The 27,917-nt window shown below is 51.7% G+C and overlaps 1 protein-coding gene across 1 annotated transcript in view; it reads left to right on the top strand.

The window, feature by feature from the left end:
• Window positions 1-893: 893 nt before the first annotated feature.
• The window catches only part of LOC149428633 (carbonic anhydrase 9-like), a gene marked incomplete at its 3' end in the record, with an annotated part of 45,761 nt that continues 18,737 nt past the window's right edge, over window positions 894-27,917 (top strand). Inside the window, exons 1-2 of the mRNA XM_089667174.1 lie at window positions 894-1,210; window positions 12,547-12,576. Coding sequence (XP_089523300.1) covers window positions 1,111-1,210; window positions 12,547-12,576 — 130 coding nt within the window. The remainder of the gene's footprint in view (window positions 1,211-12,546; window positions 12,577-27,917) is intronic.

The raw sequence follows: 27,917 nt of genomic DNA on the forward strand, positions 1-27,917 counted from the left end.
TGGATGAGACCTCCACCTCCTGGATGAGACCTCCACCTCCTGGATTAGATCTTCACCTTCTGGATGAGACCTCCACCTCCTGGATGAGACCTCCACCTCCTGGATGAGACCTTCACCTCCTGGATGAGACCTTCACCTTCTTCCTCTCAATAAGACCCCTGTTCAATGGATGAGACCCCTTTATTCTGTCATTAAGACCCCTGTTCAGTGGATGAGACTCCTTCTTCCTCTCAATAAGACCCCCGTTCAGTGGATGAGACCCCTTTATTCTGTCATTAAGAGCCCCGTTCAGTGGATGAGACTCCGTCTTCCTCTCAATAAGACCCCCGTTCAGTGGATGAGACTCCATCTTCCTCTCAATAAGACCCCCGTTAAGTGGATGAGACCCCTTTATTCTGTCATTAAAACCCCCGTTCAGTGGATGAGACCCCCTCACTCCCTCAATAGGACCCCTGTTCAGTAGATGAGACCCCCTCACTCCCTCAATAGGACCCCTGTTCAGTAGATGAGACCCCCTCACTCCCTCAATAGGAACCCTGTTCAGTAGATGAGACCCCCTCACTCCCTCAATAAGACCCCTGTTCAGTAGATGAGACCCCCTCACTCCCTCAATAGGACCCCTGTTCAGTGGAGGAGACCCCCTCACTCCCTCAATAGGACCCCTGTTCAGTAGATGAGACCCCCTCACTCCCTCAATAAGACCCCTGTTCAGTAGATGAGACCCCCTCACTCCCTCAATAAGACCCCTCTGCACTGGGTGAGATGTTGGCCAGTCTTGCCCTTGTACCCAGATGAGAAGTGTTGAGTTAGGGGCGGAGCTGTGGGTGTGGCCTGCCCCCTGGGAGGTGTATATAAGGCAGTGGCCGGCTCCCCAGACAGGTGATCACAGGATCTGTCCCCAAGGTGAGCCTCCTCCGCTCTCCTCCGCTCTCCTCCACTCTCCTCCGCTCTCCTCCGCTCTCCTCCACTCTCCTCCGCTCTCCTCCACTCTCCTCCGCTCTCCTCCACTCTCCTCCACTCTCCGTCCTCTGGAAATGACGAGGAGGCCGGGAGATTAGAGGGATCAGGAATTCAACCATTCCAACTATTCCTACAGCCAGCTGCCGGGATATGGGGCCCCGCAAACTCCTTCTGCTAATAGGCACTCTCCTGGGGCCCCTGGTCACATGTGATGACCCTGAAGGACACCTCCATGAAGATCACCCACAAGGTAAGTCCCCCAAATCCTTTCTATTCTTCTACACACCTGGAAACTCCACCAACTTCCTCCACCACTGGAAGAACCCCGAATATTCCCCTGATATCGGACGGGGCAGAGACCCTCAGTGACCCCTTCACCCCTCGCTGTCTGCCCCTCAGTGACCCCTTCACCCCTCGCTGTCTGCCCCTCAGTGACCCCTTCACCCCTAGCTGTCTGCCCCTCAGTGACCCCTTCGCCCCTCGCTGTCTGCCCCTCAGTGACCCCTTCGCCCCTCGCTGTCTGCCCCTCAGTGACCCCTTCGCCCCTCGCTGTCTGCCCCTCAGTGACCCCTTCGCCCCTCGCTGTCTGCCCCTCAGTGACCCCTTCGCCCCTCGCTATCTGCCCCTCAGTGACCCCTTCGCCCCTCGCTGTCTGCCCCTCAGTGACCCCTTCGCCCCTCGCTGTCTGCCCCTCAGTGACCCCTTCGCCCCTCGCTATCTGCCCCTCAGTGACCCCTTCGCCCCTCGCTGTCTGCCCCTCAGTGACCCCTTCACCCCTCGCTGTCTGCCCCTCAGTGACCCCTTCGCCCCTCGCTGTCTGCCCCTCAGTGACCCCTTCACCCCTCGCTGTCTGCCCCTCAGTGACCCCTTCACCCCTTGCTGTCTGCCCCTCAGTGACCCCTTCGCCCCTCGCTGTCTGCCCCTCAGTGACCCCTTCGCCCCTCGCTGTCTGCCCCTCAGTGACCCCTTCGCCCCTCGCTGTCTGCCCCTCAGTGACCCTTTCGCCCCTCGCTGTCTGCCCCTCAGTGACCCCTTCACCCCTCGCTATCTGCCCCTCAGTGACCCCTTCGCCCCTCGCTGTCTGCCCCTCAGTGACCCCTTCGCCCCTCGCTGTCTGCCCCTCAGTGACCCCTTCACCCCTCGCTGTCTGCCCCTCAGTGACCCCTTCACCCCTTGCTGTCTGCCCCTCAGTGACCCCTTCGCCCCTCGCTGTCTGCCCCTCAGTGACCCCTTCGCCCCTCGCTGTCTGCCCCTCAGTGACCCCTTCGCCCCTCGCTGTCTGCCCCTCAGTGACCCTTTCGCCCCTCGCTGTCTGCCCCTCAGTGACCCCTTCACCCCTCGCTATCTGCCCCTCAGTGACCCCTTCGCCCCTCGCTGTCTGCCCCTCAGTGACCCCTTCGCCCCTCGCTGTCTGCCCCTCAGTGACCCCTTCACCCATCGCTGTCTGCCCCTCAGTGACCCCTTCACCCATCGCTGTCTGCCCCTCAGTGACCCCTTCACCCCTCGCTGTCTGCCCCTCAGTGACCCCTTCACCCCTCGCTGTCTGCCCCTCAGTGACCCCTTCACCCCTCATTATCTGTCCCTCTGTATCTTCACTCCTCATTTTATGTACCTCTGGGACTTCACTCCTCGTTATCTGCCCCTCTGTATCTTCACTCCTCGTTATCTGCCCCTCTGTATCTTCACTCCTCCTTATCTGCCCCTCTGTATCTTCACTCCTCGCTATCTGCCCCTCTGTATCTTCACTCCTCGCTATCTGCCCCTCTGTATCTTCACTCCTCGCTATCTGCCCCTCTGTATCTTCACTCCTCGCTATCTGCCCCTCTGTATCTTCACTCCTCGCTATCTGCCCCTCTGTATCTTCACTCCTCGCTATCTGCCCCTCTGTATCTTCACTCCTCATTATCTGCCCCTCTGTATCTTCACTCCTCGCTATCTGCCCCTCTGTATCTTCACTCCTCATTATCTGCCCCTTTGTATCTTCACTCCTCATTTTATGTACCTCTGGGACCTCACTCCTTGTTATCTGTCCCTCTGTATCTTCACTCCTCATTATCTGCCCCTCTGTATCTTCACTCCTCGTTATCTGCCCCTCTGTATCTTCACTCCTCATTTTATGTACCTCTGGGACCTCACTCCTCGTTATCTGTCCCTCTGTATCTTCACTCCTCATTATCTGCCCCTCTGTATCTTCACTCCTCGTTATCTGCCCCTCTGTATCTTCACTCCTCGTTATCTGCCCCTCTGTATCTTCACTCCTCATTATCTGCCCCTTTGTATCTTCACTCCTCGCTATCTGTCCCTCTGTATCTTCACTCCTCATTATCTGCCCCTCTGTATCTTCACTCCTCGTTATCTGCCCCTCTGTATCTTCACTCCTCGTTATCTGCCCCTCTGTATCTTCACTCCTCGTTATCTGCCCCTCTGTATCTTCACTCCTCGTTATCTGCCCCTCTGTATCTTCACTCCTCATTATCCGCCCCTCTGTATCTTCACTCCTCATTATCTGCCCCTCTGTATCTTCACTCCTCGCTATCTGTCCCTCTGTATCTTCACTCCTCGTTATCTGCCCCTCTGTATCTTCACTCCTCATTTTATGTACCTCTGGGACCTCACTCCTCGTTATCTGTCCCTCTGTATCTTCACTCCTCATTATCTGCCCCTCTGTATCTTCACTCCTCATTCTCTGCCCCTTTGTATCTTCACTCCTCATTATCTGCCCCTTTGTATCTTCACTCCTCATTATCTGCCCCTCTGTATCTTCACTCCTCGTTATCTGCCCCTCTGTATCTTCACTCCTCATTATCTGCCCCTCTGTATCTTCACTCCTCGTTATCTGCCCCTCTGTATCTTCACTCCTCGTTATCTGCCCCTCTGTATCTTCACTCCTCGTTATCTGCCCCTCTGTATCTTCACTCCTCGTTATCTGCCCCTCTGTATCTTCACTCCTCATTATCTGCCCCTCTGTATCTTCACTCCTCATTATCTGCCCCTCTGTATCTTCACTCCTCATTATCTGCCCCCCTGTATCTTCACTCCTCATTATCTGCCCCTTTGTATCTTCACTCCTCGCTATCTGCCCCTTTGTATCTTCACTCCTCATTATCTGCCCCTCTGGGACTTCACTCCTCGTTATCTGCCCCTCTGTATCTTCACTCCTCATTATCTGCCCCTCTGTATCTTCACTCCTCATTATCTGCCCCTCTGGGACTTCACTCCTCATTAGAGAGGAGGAGAGTAGTGGGAGAGGAGGGGAGGAGAGAGGAGAGAAGAGGAGAGGAAGTGAGGAGTTGAGGAGGAGAGGAGTGGGAGAGGAGGGGAGGGGAGGAGAGAGGAGAGAAGAGGAGAGGAAGTGAGGAGGAGAGAGGAGGAGTGGTGAGGGGAGAGGAGGAGCAGAGAGAGGAGGAGCAGAGAGAGGAGGAGCAGAGAGAGGAGGAGCAGAGAGAGGAGGAGGAGAGGAGAGGAGAGAGGAGAGGAGGAGCAGAGAGAGGAGAAGAGGGAAAGGGAGAGGAGAGAGAAGAGAGGGGAGGAGAGAGGAGAGAGAAGAGAGGGGAGGAGAGAGGAGAGAGAAGAGAGGGGAGAGGAGAGGAGAGAGAAGAGAGGAGGGGAGAGGAGAGAAGAGAGGAGAGGAGAGAAGAGAAGCAGAGAGAGGAGAAGAGGGGAGGGGAGAGGAGAGGGAGGAGAGGAGAGAAGAGAGGAGGTGAGGAGAGGAGGTGAGGAGAGGAGAGAGGAGAGAAGAGAAGAGAGGAGAGAAGAGAGGAGAGAAGAGAAGCAGAGAGAGGAGAAGAGGGGAGGGGAGAGGAGGGGAGAGATGTGAAAGGAGAAGGGAGAGGAGGAGAGAGGAGGGGAGAGATGTGAAAGGAGAAGGGAGAGGAGAGAGGTGAGAGGAGAAGGTCATACAGGAAGGTCAGGGTGATGGAGGGGCAGATGGGGGATTCTGGGAGGAGTAGATGGTTCTCCGGAGTCCCATACATTGTCTTTGTGTCCTCAGCCATCCCTTCATCTACTACTCCTCATCCACCCTTCTCATCCCCGTTCCCCATCCATCCCTTCATCCCCCATTCCTCATCCATCCCTTCATTCATCATTCCCCATCCATCCCTTCATTCACCATTCCTCAGCCATCCCCTCATTCACCATTCCTCATCCATCTCTTCCTCCCCCATTCCTCATCCATCCCTTCATTCACCATTCCACAGTCGTCCCTTCATCTGCTACTCCTCATCCACCATTTTCATCCCCATTCCCCATCCATTCCTTCATTCACCATTCCCCAGCCATCCCTTCATCTGCTACTCCTCATCCACCCTTTTCATTCTCCATTCCCCATCCATCCCTTCATTCACCATTCCTCATCCATCCCTTCATTCTCCATTCCCCATCCATCCCTTCATTCTCCATTCCCCATCCATCCCTTCATTCACCATTCCTCATCCATCCCTTCATTCACCATTCCCTATCCAGAAAAGTCATTTAGAAGACCGGCCTGTTGCCATGAGGGAGGAATATGACATCGGACACTGCAGAGAGATATTGTGGGGTTCCTCCACCTACATCAATATCTGTGGTCATGTTCTGGAGGAATTCTATTCCCATCAATGCAGCCGTGTCATTCTGGCCGTGACATCATCTTTGATGAACACGACCCTCCAATGAGTTCTTAGAGGCTCTATACTGCTATCCTGGTGAAGCTACTACAGCTTGGTGGACCCTCAATGTCTTCCTGGTGGCCCTTCTTTGGAGAAGCTCCTGCGATTCTTGGGAACCTGCCTATATCTTCTTGGAGACCTTCATTTGCCTTCCTAGCTGGACTCTTATGCCTTCCTGGGCTCCTATTAATGACATCCTGGCAGCCTTTTTGTGCTTTCCTGGGGCCCTCTTATGCCTTCCACAAGGCCCTCTAATGTCCTCCTGACAGCTTTCCTATACCTCCGGCCACGGCAGCCCTCTTATGCCTTCCACAAGGCCCTCTAATGTCCTCCTGACAGCTTTCCTATACCTCCGGCCACGGCAGCCCTCTTATGCCTTCCACAAGGCCCTCTAATGTCCTCCTGACAGCTTTCCTATACCTTCAGCCATGGCAGCCCTCTTATGCCTTCCACAAGGCCCTCTAATGTCCTCCTTACAGCTTTCCTATACCTTCGGCCACGGCAGCCCTCTTATGCCTTCCACAAGGCCCTCTAATGTCCTCCTTACAGCTTTCCTATACCTTCGGCCACGGCAGCCCTCTTATGCCTTCCACAAGGCCCTCTAATGTCCTCCTGACAGCTTTCCTATACCTCCGGCCACGGCAGCCCTCTTATGCCTTCCACAAGGCCCTCTAATGTCCTCCTTACAGCTTTCCTATACCTTCAGCCATGGCAGCCCTCTTATGCCTTCCACAAGGCCCTCTAATGTCCTCCTGACAGCTTTCCTATACCTTCAGCCATGGCAGCCCTCTTATGCCTTCCACAAGGCCCTCTAATGTCCTCCTTACAGCTTTCCTATACCTCCGGCCACGGCAGCCCTCTTATGCCTTCCACAAGGCCCTCTAATGTCCTCCTTACAGATTTCCTATACCTCCGGCCACGGCAGCCCTCTTATGCCTTCCACAAGGCCCTCTAACGTCCTCCTTACAGCTTTCCTATACCTCCGGCCATGGCAGCCCTCTTATGCCTTCCACAAGGCCCTCTAATGTCCTCCTGACAGCTTTCCTATACCTCCGGCCATGGCAGCCCTCTTATGCCTTCCACAAGGCCCTCTAATGTCCTCCTGACAGCTTTCCTATACCTTCAGCCATGGCAGCCCTCTTATGCCTTCCACAAGGCCCTCTAATGTCCTCCTTACAGCTTTCCTACACCTTCGGCCATGGCAGCCCTCTTATGCCTTCCACAAGGCCCTCTAATGTCCTCCTTACAGCTTTCCTACACCTTCGGCCATGGCAGCCCTCTTATGCCTTCCACAAGGCCCTCTAATGTCCTCCTGACAGCTTTCCTACACCTTCGGCCATGGCAGCCCTCTTATGCCTTCCACAAGGCCCTCTAAACGTCCTCCTGACAGCTTTCCTATACCTTCAGCCATGGCAGTCCTCTTATGCCTTCCACAAGGCCCCCTAATGTCCTCCTTACAGCTTTCCTATTCCTTCAGCCATGGCAGCCCTCTTATGCCTTCCACAAGGCCCTCTAATGTCCTCCTGACAGCTTTCCTATACCTTCGGCCATGGCAGCCCTCTTATGCCTTCCACAAGGCCCTCTAATGTCCTCCTTACAGCTTTCCTATACCTTCGGCCATGGCAGCCCTCTTATGCCTTCCACAAGGCCCTCTAATGTCCTCCTTACAGCTTTCCTACACCTCCGGCCATGGCAGCCCTCTTATGCCTTCCACAAGGCCCTCTAATGTCCTCCTGACAGCTTTCCTACACCTTCGGCCATGGCAGCCCTCTTATGCCTTCCACAAGGCCCTCTAATGTCCTCCTGACAGCTTTCCTATACCTTCAGCCATGGCAGCCCTCTTATGCCTTCCACAAGGCCCTCTAAACGTCCTCCTGACAGCTTTCCTATACCTTCAGCCATGGCAGTCCTCTTATGCCTTCCACAAGGCCCCCTAATGTCCTCCTGACAGCTTTCCAATACTTTCGGCCATGGCAGCCCTCTTATGCCTTCCACAAGGCCCTCTAATGTCCTCCTTACAGCTTTCCAATACCTTCGGCCATGGCAGCCCTCTTATGCCTTCCACAAGGCCCTCTAATGTCCTCCTTACAGCTTTCCTATACCTTCGGCCATGGCAGCCCTCTTATGCCTTCCACAAGGCCCTCTAATGTCCTCCTGACAGCTTTCCAATACCTTCGGCCATGGCAGCCCTCTTATGCCTTCCACAAGGCCCTCTAATGTCCTCCTTACAGCTTTCCTATACCTTCGGCCATGGCAGCCCTCTTATGCCTTCCACAAGGCCCTCTAATGTCGTCCTTACAGCTTTCCTATACTTTCGGCCATGGAAGCCCTCTTATGCCTTCCACAAGGCCCTCTAATGTCCTCCTGACAGCTTTCCAATACCTCCGGCCATGGCAGCCCTCTTATGCCTTCCACAAGGCCCTCTAATGTCCTCCTGACAGCTTTCCTATACCTTCGGCCATGGCAGCCCTCTTATGCCTTCCACAAGGCCCTCTAATGTCCTCCTTACAGCTTTCCTATACCTCCGGCCATGGCAGCCCTCTTATTCCTTCCACAAGGCCCTCTAATGTCCTCCTTACAGATTTCCTATACCTCCGGCCATGGCAGCCCTCTTATGCCTTCCACAAGGCCCTCTAATGTCCTCCTTACAGCTTTCCTATACCTCCGGCCATGGCAGCCCTCTTATTCCTTCCACAAGGCCCTCTAATGTCCTCCTTACAGATTTCCTATACCTCCGGCCATGGCAGCCCTCTTATGCCTTCCACAAGGCCCTCTAATGTCCTCCTGACAGCTTTCCTATACCTTCGGCCATGGCAGCCCTCTTATGCCTTCCACAAGGCCCTCTAAATGTCCTCCTGACAGCTTTCCTATACCTTCAGCCATGGCAGCCCTCTTATGCCTTCCCGGTGGCTGTTGATCTTCCTTGCAGACTCCTATGTCTCACTTCTCATAGTATGCCTCCCTGATTGCTGTCTGATATGTGTGTGATGGAGCTGGACCAATAGGAGAGGCTTGATGAATATACAATGCAGCATGTCTTGATACGTAATGAAGATAAAGTGTAGGTGGACTTTGCTCTGGTCCTAGGCTGCTACCTATTTGATCTTGACATAAAGAGCACTCTGCAGATAGGAAACTCTGGGGTGGGTCTTGAGGAGCACCTAGTATGAAAGTTCATATCACTCAGAGGTCTTTTTTAAATGTTTATTGGTGGGGGGAAGCAACTAAAGAATACACATTTCAGGGGAAAAGGCCTCCCTGTTCCTCAGGGCCTGAGCATCGGATGTGGCGATGAGGTGATGATGAGAGACGTATGTTAGGGCTTGATGAAGACTGTCAGATCTTAGCGGCACTATGAACTGCTGGCAGGGTTTTCTTATGCTTTCCTGTGGCCCTTTAAATGCCTACCTGGCAGAATTTCTATGCTTTACTGGGGCCCTCTAATGTCCTCCTGAGAACTTTTCTCTGCCTTTTAGCCATAACAGCCCCTTAAGCCTTTCTGGTTGAGAGACGGGAGATAACGGTCTACAGAGAGATGGGAGATAACGGTCTACAGAGAGACGGGAGATAACGGTCTACAGAGAGATGGGAGATAACGGTCTACAGAGAGACGGGAGATAACGATCTATGGAGAGATAACGATCTATGGAGAGATAACGGTCTATGGTATATCTCCTATCTCTCTAGGTTGTTATCTCATATCTATCTAGATCATTATCTTCTATCTCTCTAGTCCGTTATCTGGGATCTCTATAGGCCGTTATCTGGGATCTCTATAGGCCGTTATCTCGGATCTCTATAGGCCGTTATCTCGGATCTCTATAGGCCGTTATCTCGGATCTCTATAGGCCGTTATCTCGGATCTCTATAGGCCGTTATCTGGGATCTCTATAGGCCCTTCTCTTGGATCTCTCTAGGTCGTTATCTCATATCTATCTAGATCATTATCTTCTATCTCTTTAGGCCGTTATCTCGGATCTCTCTAGGCCGTTATCTGGGATCTCTATAGGCCGTTATCTCGGATCTCTATAGGCCGTTATCTCGGATCTCTATAGGCCCTTCTCTTGGATCTCTCTAGGTCGTTATCTCAGATCTCTCTAGGTCTGTAACTGAACCGGACCCCAAACCGCACCCCAGACTGCACTTGGGTATATTCCGTTATCCCGCAGCTTCCCTGTCCGAACACCATCCACGGACCCCACCCTTGAAATCCCTCAGGAAATAGACAGCACCCGACTCTTCTTAAAACAGGAAGTCAACTCCCTTATTTTTACACAAACAAGTTATATACAGAGGGCGGGGAAACACAACCAGGAACAGGAAACACATCATCATCCCGCTCCATCAGTGGGAAGGGCTACAGCACATGGCAAAGGACAATGGACAGCCATGTGGCCGAGAACAAAGGACAACACACCAATACACAGTACTAGGACATTCACACCCTGTACCCCTTAACAGGCACAGGGTGAATTAAACATAATGAGGGGAACATGAGCTGACACAGAGGTCCCCCGACCCCCAAAAGTCACTCCCGTCACAAGGTTGTTCTCTCGGATCTCTCTAGGCCGTTCTCTCAGATCTCTCTAGGCCGTTCTCTTGGATCTCTCTAGGCCGTTCTCTCGGATCTCTCTAGGCCGTTCTCTCGGATCTCTCTAGGCCGTTCTCTCGGATCTCTCTAGGCCGTTCTCTCGGATCTCTCTAGGCCGTTCTCTTGGATCTCTCTAGGCCGTTCTCTTGGATCTCTCTAGGCCATTCTCTCGGATCTCTCTAGGCCGTTCTCTCGGATCTCTCTAGGCCGTTATCTTCTACCTCTGTAGGTCATTATATTGGATCTCTCTAGGTTGTCATCTCCTATTTCTCTAGGTAGTTAACGATCTAGAGAGAGCTTTGTGTTAAAACCTAGAGGGAAATGAAATGTTGATCTAGATCGGCCTTTCTCAACCTTTTGAACAGAGGAACCCTGGAAATAATGTTCCCGTCTCAGGGAACCTCTACTCAAGATGCATTAGTGTGATGGTCAGTGGGAGGAATGCTCCTTAATCTTGTGGTCACTGGGAAAAAGTCCCCCCTTACAGATGGGTAAAAAGATCGATGGTGTCAGTGGGAATTTATCTGAGAGGCAGAAGCTTCTCATTGCTCAAGGAACCCCTAGCAACCTCCAGAGGAACCTCAGGATTCCATGGAACCTGGTTGAGAATTTCTGGTATGAGATAATGAGGGATATCAGATAATGATCTAGAGAAATCTGAGATAGAGATGTGTATAATCTGGGGAGAGAGATATTTGAGATGATGTCCTCTGGGATTTCTCGGCTTTTGCTCTTTATGTTGAGGGACATGACACCCGGTATTTTTTCTTGCATCACATAAATATCTCCAATAACATTTTCACCAGGCGTGGTCTCCCCTCTGATGTTTCCATCATGACATCTAGAAAACCTCTGGGGTGTCCACCATAAAGTACCTCTAACGTTGAGGGTCCCGTGAATGACTGAGGTCCTTCTCATACTTCAAATTCCAGTTCTTCTATCCTCCTCCACCACCTTCTGTAACACCCTCTTATTAAATCTTTCCTCCAGACTGTCCACCTGAAGTACGTTGGTGTGCCTTTAACCATGAGTTGTGCTGGTCAGTTTATATCTCCTTTTGGGAGGGTTGGGGTTCTTATCTTGGGGGTCTTTGGAAATATTTCTGGCTGATGTTTTACACAAAGGAATGGCTTCATGACATCAATGGCTATGTCTGGTGTTACCAGAACATGCTGACACCCAGGTAGATTCTACAACTGGGCCTACTGGGTCCATGCCAATTTCTTCAATTGGTACTTCAATGATTGGCAAAGCTACCCCTAGGCTGCAAAAATTGGTCATTAGTTCAGAATATGGACCCACAATTTTTTTTTTTCTGTCCAAAAGGTTCTTCTCTTATTAGTGTCCTCAGCTTCCAGGTGTCCACCTATTACATGATCTAATACAATCCCCCGGTAAGCTATAGGGGTGACAAACTGCTCCAATACACCATGTATGGTGGGGACACCCTAGTATTGGGATTGAAGGGTTTCCCATCTATCTCTCTATCCTCTCTGGCTCTGGTCAGTGGTGAATCCTTCCATTTTTTGATACCACAACGATCGTCTCTGATTTAGAGGTTCCATCCACCTTCACCATCAGACTTGGCATAGCGTTCCTCCTATCTTCAGGGTTATTCTCCACCTCCTCCTGACCCTCAACCTTTGCTGAAAGTGGGCGTGTCTAATGCCGTCATCGGCCACACCAAGTCTCCCCTTCCATATTAGCCGTAAGGGTCAGGGCTGATTTCACCAGGTGACCCTTGTTCCCTTCCCACTTCCTCTTCCAAAAGAGTGGCACATGGCCCCCATGAGGTAATGAGGGAATTGGGGGGCCCCAGGAGGTATCTGGTAGCCATGCGTGTCACCGTGTGTGCGAATTACCCCCAGTAGTGTTAGTCTGGTACACAGAGGGCCAACTGGTCTGGATATGATAGAAATAAGAAGCCGGTGACTCGGCAGATCAATGTTTAACTTTCTACCTCAATGACAGAGTTAATGAGCTGAGAAAAATCCAATTAAAAATGTCTGCCAGGGAGGAATATGTGCCAGAGGGAAGCCGGCTAATCCGCTCACATTCCTGAGAATCCGAAGATTAGAGAACCGAATGTGAGGGTGAGATCCGAGAACGGTCCATATAGTACAGAAGGGGGTCAACGGAGACCCCAGAACCCAGCAAGAGGGGACCCCCAACCTCAGACCCTAGAACCCAGCAGGAGGGGACCCCCAACCTCAGACCCTTCCCACTGTATACAGCACAGTCCATATTCCTCCTGAGAGGCAGAACTGAAAGGGGGAGGGGTAACCCTGAGATCCAATGAGAATGCTGCATTTCCATTTGCTGATGTTGTGTCTTCTCTGGTTGCAGGTCCTCCTCACGGTCACTGGAGCTACACTGGTGAGTGTTTTGGTTTTATGTCTACATGTTGACGCTTCACACACAAATGAAATATTTCTCTACACACCTCTGGCCCACTTGCCATGGAGTCTCACTTCTTTTGATGCATCCAACTTAATGAAAATGAACAGTATGGAATTGTCTGCACCCCATTGTCACAGATCTGCCCAAGACAAGCGCCGTCACTAGGAATGATGGGGAGGGAGGTGTCAGCTGATGGTGCCTCTTCTACTCTGCCCCGCCTCCATACACCGGGGGGGCGGGGAGACTCAGACTGGCCTACCAGCTATTCTATGTGAATGATGGCGCTCGTCTCCAGCTCACCATAATTCCCTTTAATTCAGTCACACAGATAGTAGTCTAGTCTCTCCTCAGAATAACTGGCAGATAGCAGAGGGGTGGAGCAGAAGAATGCCCAAGGCCCAAAAGCTGGCTGGAGCTCCCATATAGGAACGACCATAAATTGGGCTTCAGCCTGGGAAGGAGCTACAGAACAGAGAACAAAAATATTATCCTCCAACTTGGCCTTTGCTTCAGAATCCTCTCCTTGGGCTGTCCTCTCCTTGGGCTGTCCTCTCCTTGGGCTGTCCTCTCCTTGTGCTGTCCTCTCCTTGGGCTGTCCTCTCTTTGGGCTGTCCTCTCCTTGGGCTGTCCTCCACCGCGAGCCACCAAATATGTAAATCCTTCATAGAGAGCCGCTCACCATAACAGGTCCTGCACCCGATGGACTTTGTATGTCCCATCCGTGGCCGTCTAAATAAATCTTCATGTTGCTGCTACGGTGAGTGGCTCTTTTTGGAGGATTGACACTTAGAAAACATGTATATAGCCTTTTTACAAACCACCGCACACGTCAATAAAGAATCCCGTGTTAGAAGGTCCCTGATTCGTCACCAGATCCCGCCAAGCTGGCCAAGGGAACCACCCTCCTCTAGTCCTGTTTCTGTGACAGAAGCAGAACAAACAGTCCCAACATTTTCCTCCACGTCTCTGCTAGATCCGGCATCAACAACTCCAACATAGAATGTGATTAGTGGGGTACCCCAAGGTTCAGTGTTATTAGTGGTGTACCCCAAGGTTCAGTGTTATTAGTGAGGGACCCCAAGATTCAGTGTTATTAGTGGGGTACCCCAAGGTTCAGTGTTATTAGTGGGGTACCCCAAGGTTCAGTGTTATTAGTGGTGTACCCCAAGGTTCGGTGTTATTAGTGGAGTACCCCAAGATTCAGTGTGATTAGTGGTGTACCCCAAGGTTCAGTGTTATTAGTAAGGGACCCCAAGGTTCAGTGTTATTAGTGGAGTACCCCAAGGATCAGTGTTATTAGTGGGGTACCCCAAGGTTCAGTGTTATTAGTGATGTGCCCCAAGGATCAGTGTAATTAGTGGGGTACCCCAAGGGTTAGTGTGATTAGTGGAGTACCCCAAGGGTCAGTGTGATTAGTGGGGTACCCCAAGGGTCAGTGTGATTAGTGGGGTACCCCAAGGTTCAGTGTTATTAGTGATGTGCCCCAAGGATCAGTGTAATTAGTGGGGTACCCCAAGGGTTAGTGTGATTAGTGGAGTACCCCAAGGGTCAGTGTGATTAGTGGGGTACCCCAAGGGTCAGTGTGATTAGTGGTGTACCCCACGGTTCAGTGTTGTCAGTGGTGTACCCCACGGTTCAGTGTTGTCAGTGGTGTACCCCAAGGTTCAGTATTAGTGGTGTACCCCAAGGCTCAGTATTAGTGGAGTACTCCAGGGTTCAGTGTTATTAGTGGGGTACCCCAAGGTTCAGTATTAGTGGAGTACCCCAAGGCTCAGTGTTATTAGTGGGGTACCCCAAGGTTCAGTATTAGTGGAGTACCCCAAGGTTCAGTATTAGTGGTGTACCCCAAGGTTCAGTATTAGTGGAGTACCCCAAGGCTCAGTGTTATTAGTGGTGTACCCCAAGGCTCAGTGTTATTAGTGGTGTACCCCAAGGCTCAGTATTAGTGGAGTACTCCAGGGTTCAGTGTTATTAGTGGGGTACCCCAAAGCTCAGTATTACTGGAGTACCCCAAGGCTCAGTGTTATTAGTGGGGTACCCCAAGGTTCAGTATTAGTGGAGTACCCCAAGGCTCAGTGTTATTAGTGGGGTACCCCAAGGTTCAGTATTAGTGGGGTATCCCAAGGCTCAGTGTTATTAGTGGGGTACCATAAGGTTCAGTATTAGTGGAGTACTCTAGGGTTCAGTGTTATTAGTGGAGTAGGTAGGATTTGTGCTAGAAGGGGAAATTTTGAGAGGTAGAGGAATTGTACTAGGAAGGGGGAGTTGGGGAGGGAGGGGATTTGAGCTGAGGGGGGATTTTTACCTGAAGAGGGGGATTATTTTGGGGGGATTTTAGCTTGCAAAGGGAATTTATGCTTTGGGTAAGTGGAAGATTAGTGCTTACATTTTTTTTTGGAGGGTGCGAGGATTTTTGCTGACACATAATGCTCATACATTTTGAGGGGAGAGGGGTGCTGTTTGGTATCTTCGCCCTGGACCCTAGATGAACCTGTCCCGGTACTGGGTGTGGGAGTTTTCCTGGTCCACTTTCAAATCCAACCCGAACACATGTTTTCTGGGATTACAGCCATCACTGCCTGGCGGATCCGTTCTTCTTTCCAGAAATTCCAGGGACATCCAGAACTTTCTAGAGCCTGCTTGGCTGTTTTGCTCTCTGCACCCCTGGATCATCCATGTTGGCTCCTGGGCTGTCCATGATGTCTCATTGGCCGTCCATGGTGGCTCCTGGGCCGTCCATGGTGTCTCCTTGGCCGTCCATGGTGTCTCCTTGGCCGTCCATGGTGTCCCCTTGGCCGTCCATGGTGTCTCCTTGGCCGTCCATGGTGTCTCCTTGGCCGTCCATGGTGGCTCCTGGGCATGTGGTAGTCGTCAATCTTCTCTCACACAACTGGAAATCCAAGACTTGAGCCATCACATAGCATGAGGAACTGTATGAAATGCTTTGCTGAAATGAAGATAGGCTGAGATGTCCACACACCACCCAGGTCCAATATATAAGATACAGTCTGAAACGATGGTCCCTCAGTCAAGCTGCTCTGGCTCCAGCAAGTTGGGTTTAAAGCGATGAATGATTTTTTCAGTAGAGATTCCATGAATGTGACTACAACCGATATTAGACTTGGAATAGCCCTGACTGAGGATGTGAGAGGTGTGAGGATGATGGGGGTGATGGGCCATACAGGGAGTACCAGGGTCATGTCCGCTCAGGGGGACCATTGTGCAGTAGTCATGGAGGAAATGGATGATACAGGGCGAGGGGTGGTAAATATACCAACCCAGGGAACAAATATTTCCTCTGCTGGCCGCTGGCCATTGATAAGAATCAGCAAAATATTATTCCTACTATTATTACTGTGCTGAGAGGGAGCCGTCACCGAGTGCACCGTCCAGGGATTAGCGAGGGTTAATAATTCACCAGAATAAAATCTGAGACTGTTAATGACTAACCGAATCTTACAATCCAGTCCGAGGCATACAATACCGGGACACACCTTCATCTCCATTCACCGGGACTCACCTGTACACACCTTCATCTCTATTCACCGGGACTCACCTGTACACACCTTCATCTCCACCCACCGGGACTCACCTGTACACACCTTCATCTCCACCCACCGGGAATCACCTGTACACGCCTTCATCTACACCCACCGGGGCTCACATCTTCATCTCCACCCACCAGGACTCACCTGTACACACCTTCATCTACACCCACCGGGACTCACACCTTCATCTACACCCACCGGGACTCACCTGTACACACCTTCATCTCCACCCACCGGGACTCACCTGTACACACCTTCATCTCCACCCACCGGGACTCACCTGTACACACCTTCATCTCTATTCACCGGGACTCACCTGTACACACCTTCATCTCCACCCACCAGGACTCACCTGTACACACCTTCATCTCCACCCACCAGGACTCACCTGTACACACTTTCATCTCCACCCACCAGGACTCACCTGTACACACCTTCATCTCCACCCACCAGGACTCACCTGTACACACCTTCATCTCCACCCACCGGGACTCACCTTCATCTCCACCCACCGGGACTCACCTGTACACACCTTCATCTACACCCACCGGGACTCACCTGTACACACCTTCATCTACACCCACCGGGACTCACCTGTACACACCTTCATCTCTATTCACCGGGACTCACCTGTACACACCTTCATCTCCATTCACTGGGACTCACCTGTACACACCTTCATCTCCACCCACCAGGACTCACCTTCTTCCCTACCCACCGGGACTCACCTGTACACACCTTCATCTACACCCACCGGGACTCACCTGTACACACCTTCATCTCCACCCACTGGGACTCACCTTCATCTCCAACCACCAGGACTCACCTGTACACACCTTCATCTCCATTCACCGGGACTCACCTGTACACACCTTCATCTCCACCCACCGGGACTCACCTTCATCTCCACCCACCAGGACTCACCTGTACACACCTTCATCTCCACCCACCAGGACTCACCTGTACACACCTTTATCTCCACCCACCGGGACTCACCTTCATCTTCACCCACCGGGACCCTCCTGTACACAACTTCATCTCCACCCACCGAGACCCTCCTGTACACACCTTCATCTCCTGTATATACGCCCCCTTGTCTGCATACCATCACCTGCATATACATTACACTGCTGATATAGAAGATATATTGGAAATAATCAATACTGATGGTTCCATGCAGTGTATGTAAAGTTCATTAGGATGAAGGTGGACTATCGGTGCTGCGATGTCTGACAGAGGCTGATGTGGGGCCACATTATATATAGAGGGGTATACAGGTCTCTTCCTATTGGTCAGTCCCAGTCTTCACCTCCTTTCCGGTAATTTGCAGAATAATAGATAAGATGAAGTCTCAGCACACTTCATCAGGGGTCACCCAGCAATGGCGCCGGCCACTCTGTACATGAAGGATGGTGATGGAGCTGTGGGAGTCATGTATGATCAATACGGAGTGTACTTCCAGAGGGGTCAGGTCATGTGATCAGAAGATAGTACAGGTGGGGGGGCAGGTCATGTGATCAGAGGATAGTACAGGTGAGGGGGCAGATCATGTGATCAGAGGATAGTACGGGGGGGAGGCAGGTCATGTGATCAGAGGATAGTACAGGTGGGGGGGCAGGTCATGTGATCAGAGGATAGTACAGGTGGGGGAGGGAGGCAGGTCATGTGATCAGAGGATAGTACAGGGGGGCAGGTCATGTGATCATAGGATAGTTGTCAAGAGTTCACCCACACACCACGCCCACAGCGACTAGCTAACCGAGGCGCACGTGTGGCGGTGACTTGGGGTAAGAGGGAATAAAGGGGACTTAACTTTGAATATAGAAAACCGTATATAAGATCAGCCGTGATACCCGTCCTCAGCCCACACTACCTCTGCCCACCACCGGAGGGAGACTCCAATCCAGCTGGTCGACCACACACTGGCAGATACAAATCTTACATACAATCTGGTGCACTAATTAGGGTTGAGGAGCAGCTTGGCAATCACACCCTTCTAAAGTCCCTCCAGCTACCTACAGCTTGAACCCCGGTGTTATCACCCTTCTACTGTCCACACCCCTCCCCCACACCAGACACACCACGAAAGGTAGCCTGCCACCACCCAACAGTTTATCCGCAGAACGGTATGCTGGGACACCCCACACACACAGATCTCCGTCTGGCAGATCTGTTACCTTTACAATCCGCACGCAACCTGCCCACACACAGTGCAATGGAATACAGATTGGCAATGAGCTTGACCGAGCGTATAAAGGCACTAAAATACAATACAATCTAATCTCTCCAATCCAATCTCTCCGAAGATATGAGCCCAAGCTTAAATACACAGAAGTCACTAATTAATTTTAAGATTTAATATCCCGAAAGTGGGTGGAGCATAAAATATGTACAAAGTATAAAAAGTTACAGAAATACAACAAATACAAGAAGACACACAAATTCACTATAAAATAAAAGGGAATAAAACAGAAATAAAACTTTTACCGAGATCTATCCTGCGACTGGAGCAAGCCAGAAAAGTCCGTAATCTGTTAGTCGATCGAACCGGCTCCATACGAATTACAATGTCCATATCTCGGGCTCCTCAATTTATGGGAATATGGACATAGGCGGGACATTAGTCCTTGGCCAATTGACCCTGGGGGGTGTTCCTGTACCCGCCCACAGGCTGTTCTGGGTGCTGAAATGGCCAAAGTCAATTGGACCAAGAACGGTTTGAATCACCAAGTCGGGGATTGAATTTCCGACACTAGCGCATCAGTCCGATCACGACAGTACCAATCACTGTTCCGCTATCACACTCCAGCACCACATAACCATTTCCTGCATTTTCCTAGCATTCTACATAGGTCACAAATACAGTTTTTACATGCAGATGTAGCCCACAGAGTGCCCAATCAGAAGGAAGTATTTTCATCTCTCTGCAACTAATATTTTAGCTTTTATGAGAGATGAAACATACTTTTTTGATGTATGTATATACTTTCCGAGTTCTCTAGACAGATCACAGCCCCCCTGCTGTCATGAAGCCGAAACGTCTGCGTTCCTCTTTTAAACTTCAGGAAGATGGCAAAGTCTGATTACATATACAGTTGCAAGAAAAAGTATGTGAACCCCTTGGGATTACGTGGAGTTTTGCATGAATTGGGCATAAAATGTGCTCTGAACGTCATCTAAGTCACAACAATAGAAGAACACAGTCTGCTGAACATAATACTACACAAACATTAGATGTTGCCATGGTTTAATTGCACATAACATGTAAACATTCACAGTGCAGGGAGGAAAAAGTATGTGAACCTTTGGACTTAATAACTGGTTGACCCTCCTTTGGCAGCAATAACCTCAACCAAACGTTTCCTGTAGTTGCAGATCAGACCTGCACAACGATCTGGAGTCATTTTGGACCACTCCTCTTCACAAAACTGTTTCACTGTAGCAATATTCTTGGGATGTCTGGTGTGAATCGCTCTCTTAAGGTCATGCCACAGCATTTCAATCGGGTTGAGGTCAGGACTCTGACTGGGCCACTCCAGAAGGCGTATTCTGTGCTGTTGCAGCCATTGTTTTGTTGAATTACTTGTATGCTTTGGGTCATTGTCCTGTTGCATCACCCATCCTCTGTGGAGCTTCAGTTGGCGGACAGATGGTCGTACGTTTTCCTGCAAAATGTCTTGATAAACTCTGGAATTCATTTTCCCATCAATGACAACAGTCCATCCAGGACCAGAGGCAGCAAAGCAGCCCCAAACCATGATGCTCCCTCCGCCATGTTTTACAGTGGGGATGAGGTTTTGATGTTGGTGTGCTGTGCCTTTTTTTCTCCACACATAGTGTTGTGTGTTCTTCCCTAACAACTCAATCTTGGTTTCATCTGCCCACAGTATATTTTGCCAGTAGTGCTGTGGAACATCCAGGTGCTCTTTTGCAAACTTCAAACATGCTGCAATATTCTTTTTGGACAGCAATGGCTTCCTCCGTGGTGTCCTCCCATGTACTCCATTCTTGTTTAATGTTCTCCTTATTGTAGATGTGTCAACAAAAATGTTAGCATGTGCCAGAGATTTCTGTAGGTCTTTAGCTGACACTCTGGGATTCTTCTTTACCTCATGCAGCATTCTGCGCTGTGCTCTTGCAGTCATTGTTACGGGATGACCGCTCCTAGGGAGAGTAGCAACAGTGCTAAACTTTCTCCATTTGTAGACAGTCTGTCTTACCGTGGACACATGAACATCAAGGCTTTTGGAGATACTTTTGTAACCCTTTCCAGCTTCATGCAAGTCAACAATTCTTGATCGTAGGTCTTCTGAAAGCTCTTTTCTGCAAGGCATGGTTCACATCAGACAGTGCTTCTTGAAACCAGCAAACCCAAAACAGGTGTGTGTTTTTGAAGGGCAGGACATCTGTCAGCAACACATCCAATATCATCACACTGATTGGAGTCAAGGTTGCCTCACTGCTGGCTCCAATTAGCTCTGGGAGAAGTCATTAAGCTAGGGCCTCACATACTTTTTCCTCCCTGCACTGTGAATGTTTACATGTTATGTGCAATTAAACTATGGCAACATCTAATGTTTGTGTAGTATTATGTTCAGCAGACTGTGTTCTTCTATTGTTGTGCCTTAGATAACGTTCAGAGCACATTTTATGCCCAATTCATGCAAAACTCCACGTAATCCCAAAGGGTTCACATACTTTTTCTTGCAACTGTAGGTGACAAAATCTTATTAGCACCCAGGTGTCACCTCCAGCCTGAGGAAGCTAGGTCCCTTCAGATACTAATAGGTGACCTTCTGTCTGAGTACCTATGACTGAATATTTCTTTAATGACAAGGAATGAACTAAATTTACGATTACATATTGCTACTGATCACATTTCAGATACTCAAATCTGTACATTTATGTCACATTTCCCCTCTTCCAGACGACGCATAGCTGAGCCTAAACGGTTCGGCTAACGCGTCTGCCAGGAAGGTTCCCTAGGTTGGGGTGGGGAAGTTCTCCCAACTAAAGCTTGACCCCGTTGACAGCTCAGCTTGCCCCCCTGCCGATGGGAGAGGGCTTCTGTATAGCTCTCTGACTGATCCTAAAGGGTTTGGGTCACCACTGGCCAGCAGATCCCCCCGCGGATCCATTTAATTCACTGGCCACTGACTAACTACTGGAAGGGTACATGCAAACCTATCATTGTGGGCTGTCATCATTTCCAGCCACTGGCCAGGGTCATCTGGTGGTTCTCTATCAGCTGCAACACCCAGATGCCTGAGCCTGGTATAAGGTTGTTCCTGGGTGATCTGGACCTGGTTCCATGGCTTGGATACCAGAACCTCCACCCTTGGACCTGTCTCCCACACTTCTGCTCTTTCTCCTTCAGACAGAGACCGGTCAGCACAACCCCTGAGCTCCTCCGGGCTGACATTGAACCTATCAGCCTGCGAGAATACAGTGTTGTCAGCTCCAGCCTCTGAGAAAGCAGATTCAAAGGGGGTCAGTGTTCCCCCATCATCCTGTGATCCTCCCTTTGCTGTGCACAGCAATGAGTCCTCAATCATGATCCTCATAGCTGTGGGGACAAAGGATAAATCCACAGAAGACTTTATTCCACCCGGGGTCATCCTCTGACCCGGGCCACGCCCTTCTACTCTGTCCTCCTCAGCAGAACATCTGTCAGCACCACCCCTGAGCTCCTCCGGGCCAACCTCAAACCTATCAGCCTGGAAGGGCTCAGTGATGTCAGCTGCAGCTGCTGGGGTGGAAGACACTGATTGGGCTGAATTTGCCCCAACATCCTGCAGACTTCCCTCTGCAACACACAGAAATGAGTCTGCACTGACAGCACCCGCGACTGGTGACAGAGGGGAAGGTTACAGGAGAAAGGATCTCACTAGGGGTTGTCCTCTGACCCACGTCACACACCAGGGGTTGTCCTCCGACCCATGTCACACGCTAGGGGTTGTCCTCCGACCCACGTCACACGCTAGGGGTTGTCCTCCGACCCACGTCACACGCTAGGGGTTGTCCTCTGACCCACGTCACACGCTAGGGGTTGTCCTCTGACCCACGTCACACACCAGGGGTTGTCCTCTGACCCACGTCACACACCAGGGGTTGTCCTCTGACCCACGTCACACGCTAGGGGTTGTCCTCTGACCCACGTCACACACTAGGGGTTGTCCTCTGACCCGCGTCACACCCTTCTACCCCGTCCTCAGCAGAGCGTCTGTCGGCACACCTGAGTTCCTCTGGGCTGGAATCAATTGTAACAGCCTCTGGAAACTCTGTGCCGTCAGCCCCAGCTACTGAGGGGGTAGAGTCAGACTTAAACCCTCACCCTGTGGTCCCTCCTCTGTGCTCCACAGCCCAGGATCCAAAATGGCATGACTGGTATCTGTGGGGTCAGGGGAGCAGACAACAGAAAAATTCATCCCACAAGGAGATAGAGGCACACAACACTGGTCTATACCAGGACTTACTGAAACACAATGTGCCTTTTTCCCGCGAACTTCAGAAAGTTCTGTTTCTTTACATAGGGGTACACAACCAACTTCCTTTTGCCCATGCAACCCCATCCTGCCATTCACTGCTGGTGGTCCTTCAGCCAGACCCCTGAGATCCTCTGGGCTGCCATCAATTTGTACAGCTTCAGGGGACCTAGAGCTATCTGCCACAGGGGACAGGTGGATACCAGTCTGAGGAGACCTTAGGCCCTTTGGGCCAGGTTCACAAGGGTCCAACTCAGCTAGTTTGGGCCCTTCCACAGACAGTTCCTCTGTAGCAGTGGGCAATGACTGGTCCGGGGCCACCTGGAGGGCACCCCGAGTCACCACTGCAGCAGAGGGAAGGTCTGCCTTGCACATGTCATTACATTTGGCATCACATAACACATTGTCAGTTGCAGAGTCCTCTGTGACTTTAACCTCTTCTCCAGGCCTTGACCCCAGACAGCCACTAGAGCCAGGCCCTGGTACACAGTCCTTCACCCCCTGACCCTCCCCAGAATTCCCAGTGTTCATGGAGTCTTCAATCAGTCTTTTACAGGAGTCCAGGGCCTCAGGTGGCAATGTAGGTTCTAGGGGGGCTTGATATGGCTCATAATGGGCTACCAACCATCCCAGGTCAGTACCCAATAATACTCTAGTGGGAATGGCATCTGTTACACCCACTTCTCTCATTCCTCTCCCAGCTCCCCAGTCTAGATAAACACAGGCCGTGGGGACAGTTGGGTTGATGCCCCCAACCCCCCTTACAGTCATGGTCTTACCAGGGAGAAGATCCTCAGGGCTCACCAGTTCTGGGCGCACTAAAGTCACCTCCGCTCCGCTGTCCCTCAGGCCGGTAGTAACTCTGCCACCCACAGTGACAGGCTGCAGGTTATCGGCGAGCCCTCCGGCATACCTGGAAACACACAAAACAGTAGACTCCGGGCCGGTTGTCCTGGTAGGTTGTGGGGCAGCCTTCTTTTTCTCAGGGCAGGATACACTAAGATGACCTATCTGGTGGCACAAAAACATCTCCGGGTATCCACAGTTGTTGGGGCGGCTCCTGAAGGTCTGGATGCCTTGGTCTTCTGGATGTTCTGAGAAGAGGGTCCACTTGCTTCTCCTCCTTTCCAGCTGGGTGAAGTAGTACTCTGGTTGACAGTTATCCTGTTAGCCGCATAGGAGTCAGCTATTTCTGCTGCTTGATCCACTGTCTTGGGATCTCGGTTGAGTACAAACTGCCAGACCTCAGAAGGACATGTCTGTAGGAACTGGTCCTTAATCATTAGTTCCTGTAGGACGTCAAAGGTGCTTACGGACAGGTCATGTGATCAGGGGTTAGTACGGGGGGGGGGGGGTCAGGTCATGTGATCACATTATTGCCTCCGGTGAGTCATGTATGACAGAGACGGGTGAGTCATGTATGACAGAGACGGGTGAGTCATGTATGACGGAGAGACGGGTGAGTCATGTATGACGGAGAGACGGGTGAGTCATGTATGACGGAGAGACGGGTGAGCCATGTATGACGGAGAGACGGGTGAGCCATGTATGACGGAGAGACGGGTGAGCCATGTATGACGGAGAGACGGGTGAGCCATGTATGACGGAGAGACGGGTGAGCCATGTATGATGGAGAGACGGGTGAGCCATGTATGACGGACAGACGGGTGAGCCATGTATGACGGACAGACGGGTGAGCCATGTATGTGTTGGGGATACAACAGCATGTACTATAATGTACTATATATGGACAGACTGCAAGGAATCACCGCGGGAAATATCTTTTACATACCTGAGTCCCACTCAGTGTACCTTTTATATAATACTCCCCTCTTCTCCTCTTCATATTACTATCCTCTGTTCCCAAATCTCATTTCTTTACCCCTCTGCTCCACCCCAAAACTTGTACATCTCCCCCTCATTGCTATCATCTCCCTACTATTGCTTTCATCACCTCCTCAAAATGCCTCTTCCACTCCTCCTTCTCATTTTCCTCTCCTCTGTTCCCAAAATCCATTCACTATATCCCTCTGCTCCTCCCAAACATTTGTATATTGTGTCCTCACTGCTTCCCTCACCCCTCTACGGCACCCACCACCTCCTCCTATTACTCCTCTCCCACTGACCCCAACACCTCCACTAGTAGTTTCTCACGCTCCTGCACATCCCGCTCCCATGCCACCTTTCTCACCCTTCTCCTCCTCATAACCGCGGGGGACATCTCCCCGAATCCTGGCCCTCCACCACCTCCCTCACCCGCACAAAACCCTCCCGCCTCCACGTCCTGCCGCAACCCCCGCAACTTAGTATCTGTCCCCCTGCTCCCTAAAATCTCCCCCCCCGTTTTCATGTGCACTCCTGAACGCCCGATCGGTGTGCAACAAGCTTACCGCCATCCACAACCTCTTTGTTTCCGGCTCCCTCAACCTCCTGGTGATCACGGAAACCTGGACCCAGCCCACTGACTCCACCTCCCCTGCTGCACTCTCCTACGGAGGTCTCACCTGGACCCACTCACCCAGGCCCAACGGTCGTAAAGGTGGTGGGGTTGGTCTGCTCCTGTCACCGCAGAGCACCTTCCGAGTCCTCCCAAACCCCCCCTCCCTATCCTTCTCCTCCTTCGAGGCCCACTGCGTCCGACTATTCTCCCCAACCCCCCTGAAGATTGCTGTGATATACCGGCCTTCTGGATCCATATCCCGCTTCCTGGATGACTCCTCCTCCTGGATCCATACCCCGCTTCCTGGATGACTTCTCCTCCTGGCTACCCTTCCTCCTCTCCTCTGAGCTACCCACCATCATCCTTGGGGATTTCAACATCCCTGTCAACCTCGACAACCCGGACACATCCCATCTCCTCCACTTAACCTCCTCCTTTGCACTTGCACAGTGCATACAATCCACCACCCACTCCAACGGTAATATCCTTGATCTTGTCTTCTCCAACCGCTGCGCTCCCCACAACCTCACTAACACCCCCTTCCCTCTCTCTGACCACAACCTGATTACCTTCTCTATCTCCTCGTCCTCCAACGCCTACCCCTCCAAATGTCACACTACTACCAGCCGTAACCTCCGCAACCTGAACCCTGCCCCCCTCCACTCTGCAGCTGATCAACTCCACGACCGCATCCTCCCCCTGTCCTGCCCCGACTTGGCTATGACCGCCTACAACAATGCGCTGTCAACAGCCCTTGACTCACTAGCGCCTTTAACCACACGCAACATCAGACCCCGACTGCTCCAGCCCTGGCAGACTGATCACACCAAAACCCTCAAACGACACAGTCGTGCCCTGGAGCGACTATGGCGCAAAACCAAATCCCAACAAGCCCTCACCCGCTACAAATCTGCCTTCCACACCTACACCTCCTCCCTCCATGCAGCCAAACAAGCCTACTTCCTGACCCTCATCAAGGCCCTCTCCTCCAATCCTCGCTGACTCTTCTCCACCTTCAACTCTCTACTCTCGCCACCCCTACCTGCACCCAGCACCTCACTCACCGCCCTTGAGATTGCCAATCACTTCAAAAACAAGATTGACACAATTCGCAAGGACATTGCCGCAACTCACACGCCTTCTCAACCCGTCCCCTCTCACACAGCTATCCCCTCATCCCCCCTCCCCCTCGACATAACCCACAGGGACTTCGTCGCTGCTCAAACTCCCTCCAACCCCCTTCCCCCTCACTCGGCTACCCCCTCATCACCCCTCTCCCACGGCCCCACCACTGCTCTTACCTCCTCTCCCACCCCACCCTACATTCCTCATACTGAAGCTCCCCCAACACTCCGCACCTTTGACCTTACTACCATCGAAGAAGTCTCCAAGATCCTCTCTGATGCCCGCCTCACCACCTGCCCCCTTGACCCTATCCCCTCTCAACTCCTACAACCTCCCTTCCCCTCCATCCTACGCTCCCTCACCCACATCTTCAATCTCTCCCTCTCCTCCGGCACTTTCCCTTCCCCTCTGAAACATGCACACATCACCCCCATACTTAAAAAGCCCTCCCTGGACCCCAATGACCCGAACAACCTCAGACCCATCTCCCTGCTCCCATTTACATCTAAACTCCTCGAGCGCCTCGTCTACACCCGCCTATGCTCTCACCTCAACGACAACAACCTCTCTGTCCCCTACAGTCCGGCTTCCGTCCCCTACACTCCACCGAAACTGCCTTACACCCCACCGAAACCACCCTACACTCCACCGAACCCCCCCTACACTCCACCGAAACTGCCTGACTCAAACTCTCCAACGACCTTCTAACCGCCAAAGCTAATGGCCACTATTCAGTGCTCCTACTCCTTGACCTCTCTGCGGCCTTCGACACAGTCGACCACCCCCTCCTCCTCAAAAAACTACACTCCCTCGGCCTCAGAGATTCTGCTCTCTCCTGGCTCTCATCCTACCTGTCACAACGCTCTTTCAGCGTTACCTATAATGCTACCACCTCCCTCTCACTCCCCCTCTCTGTTGGGGTCCCTCAAGGCTCTGTCCTCGGGCTCCTTCTCTTCTCCATCTACACCTCCTCCCTTGGCCAACTCATACACTCTCACGGCTTCAACTACCACCTCTATGCCGACGACACACAAATCTATCTCTCAACCCCCCACCTCACCCCCTCGGTCTCCGCCCAAATCACACACCTGTTGAGCGACATATCAGACTGGATGTCGCTCCACTTCCTTAAATTGAACCTCTCCAAAACCGAGTTTCTTGTCTTCCCTCCAGCCCGGACACCACCCCCCATTGACTTCTCCATCATGTCCAACAACGCCACCATCAAACCCGCCCCGCAGGCCAGAGTACTTGGTGTCATTTTGGACTCCAACCTATCCTTCCAGCCCCAAGTCCACTCTTTAACAAACTCGTGCAGACTCCACCTCCGCAACATCGCCAAAATCCGCATGTTCCTAACTCCAGAAACCACTAAACAGCTCATCCACTCCCTCATCATATCACGACTCGACTACTGCAACTCCCTCCTCACTGGCCTGCCTCGCCGCTGGCTATCCCCGCTTCAGTCCATCCTGAATACGGCTGCCAGACTCATTCACCTTTCCAACCGCTCCGTTTCTGCCACCCCTCTCTGCCAATCCCTCCACTGGCTTCCGATTGCGCAACGGATCAAATTCAAAATCCTAACACTGACGTACAAAGCCGTCCACCATACTGCCCCGAACTACATCACTGACCTAATATCCAAGTACCGCCCAACACGCACACTCCGCTCCTCACAAGACCTCCTTCTCTCTAGTTCCCTGGTCTCCTCCTCCC

Source organism: Staurois parvus, unplaced genomic scaffold, assembly GCF_062004578.1.
Source record: "Staurois parvus isolate SC_StPar_1 unplaced genomic scaffold, SC_StPar_1.0 ptg003076l, whole genome shotgun sequence".
NCBI lineage: Eukaryota > Metazoa > Chordata > Amphibia > Anura > Ranidae > Staurois > Staurois parvus.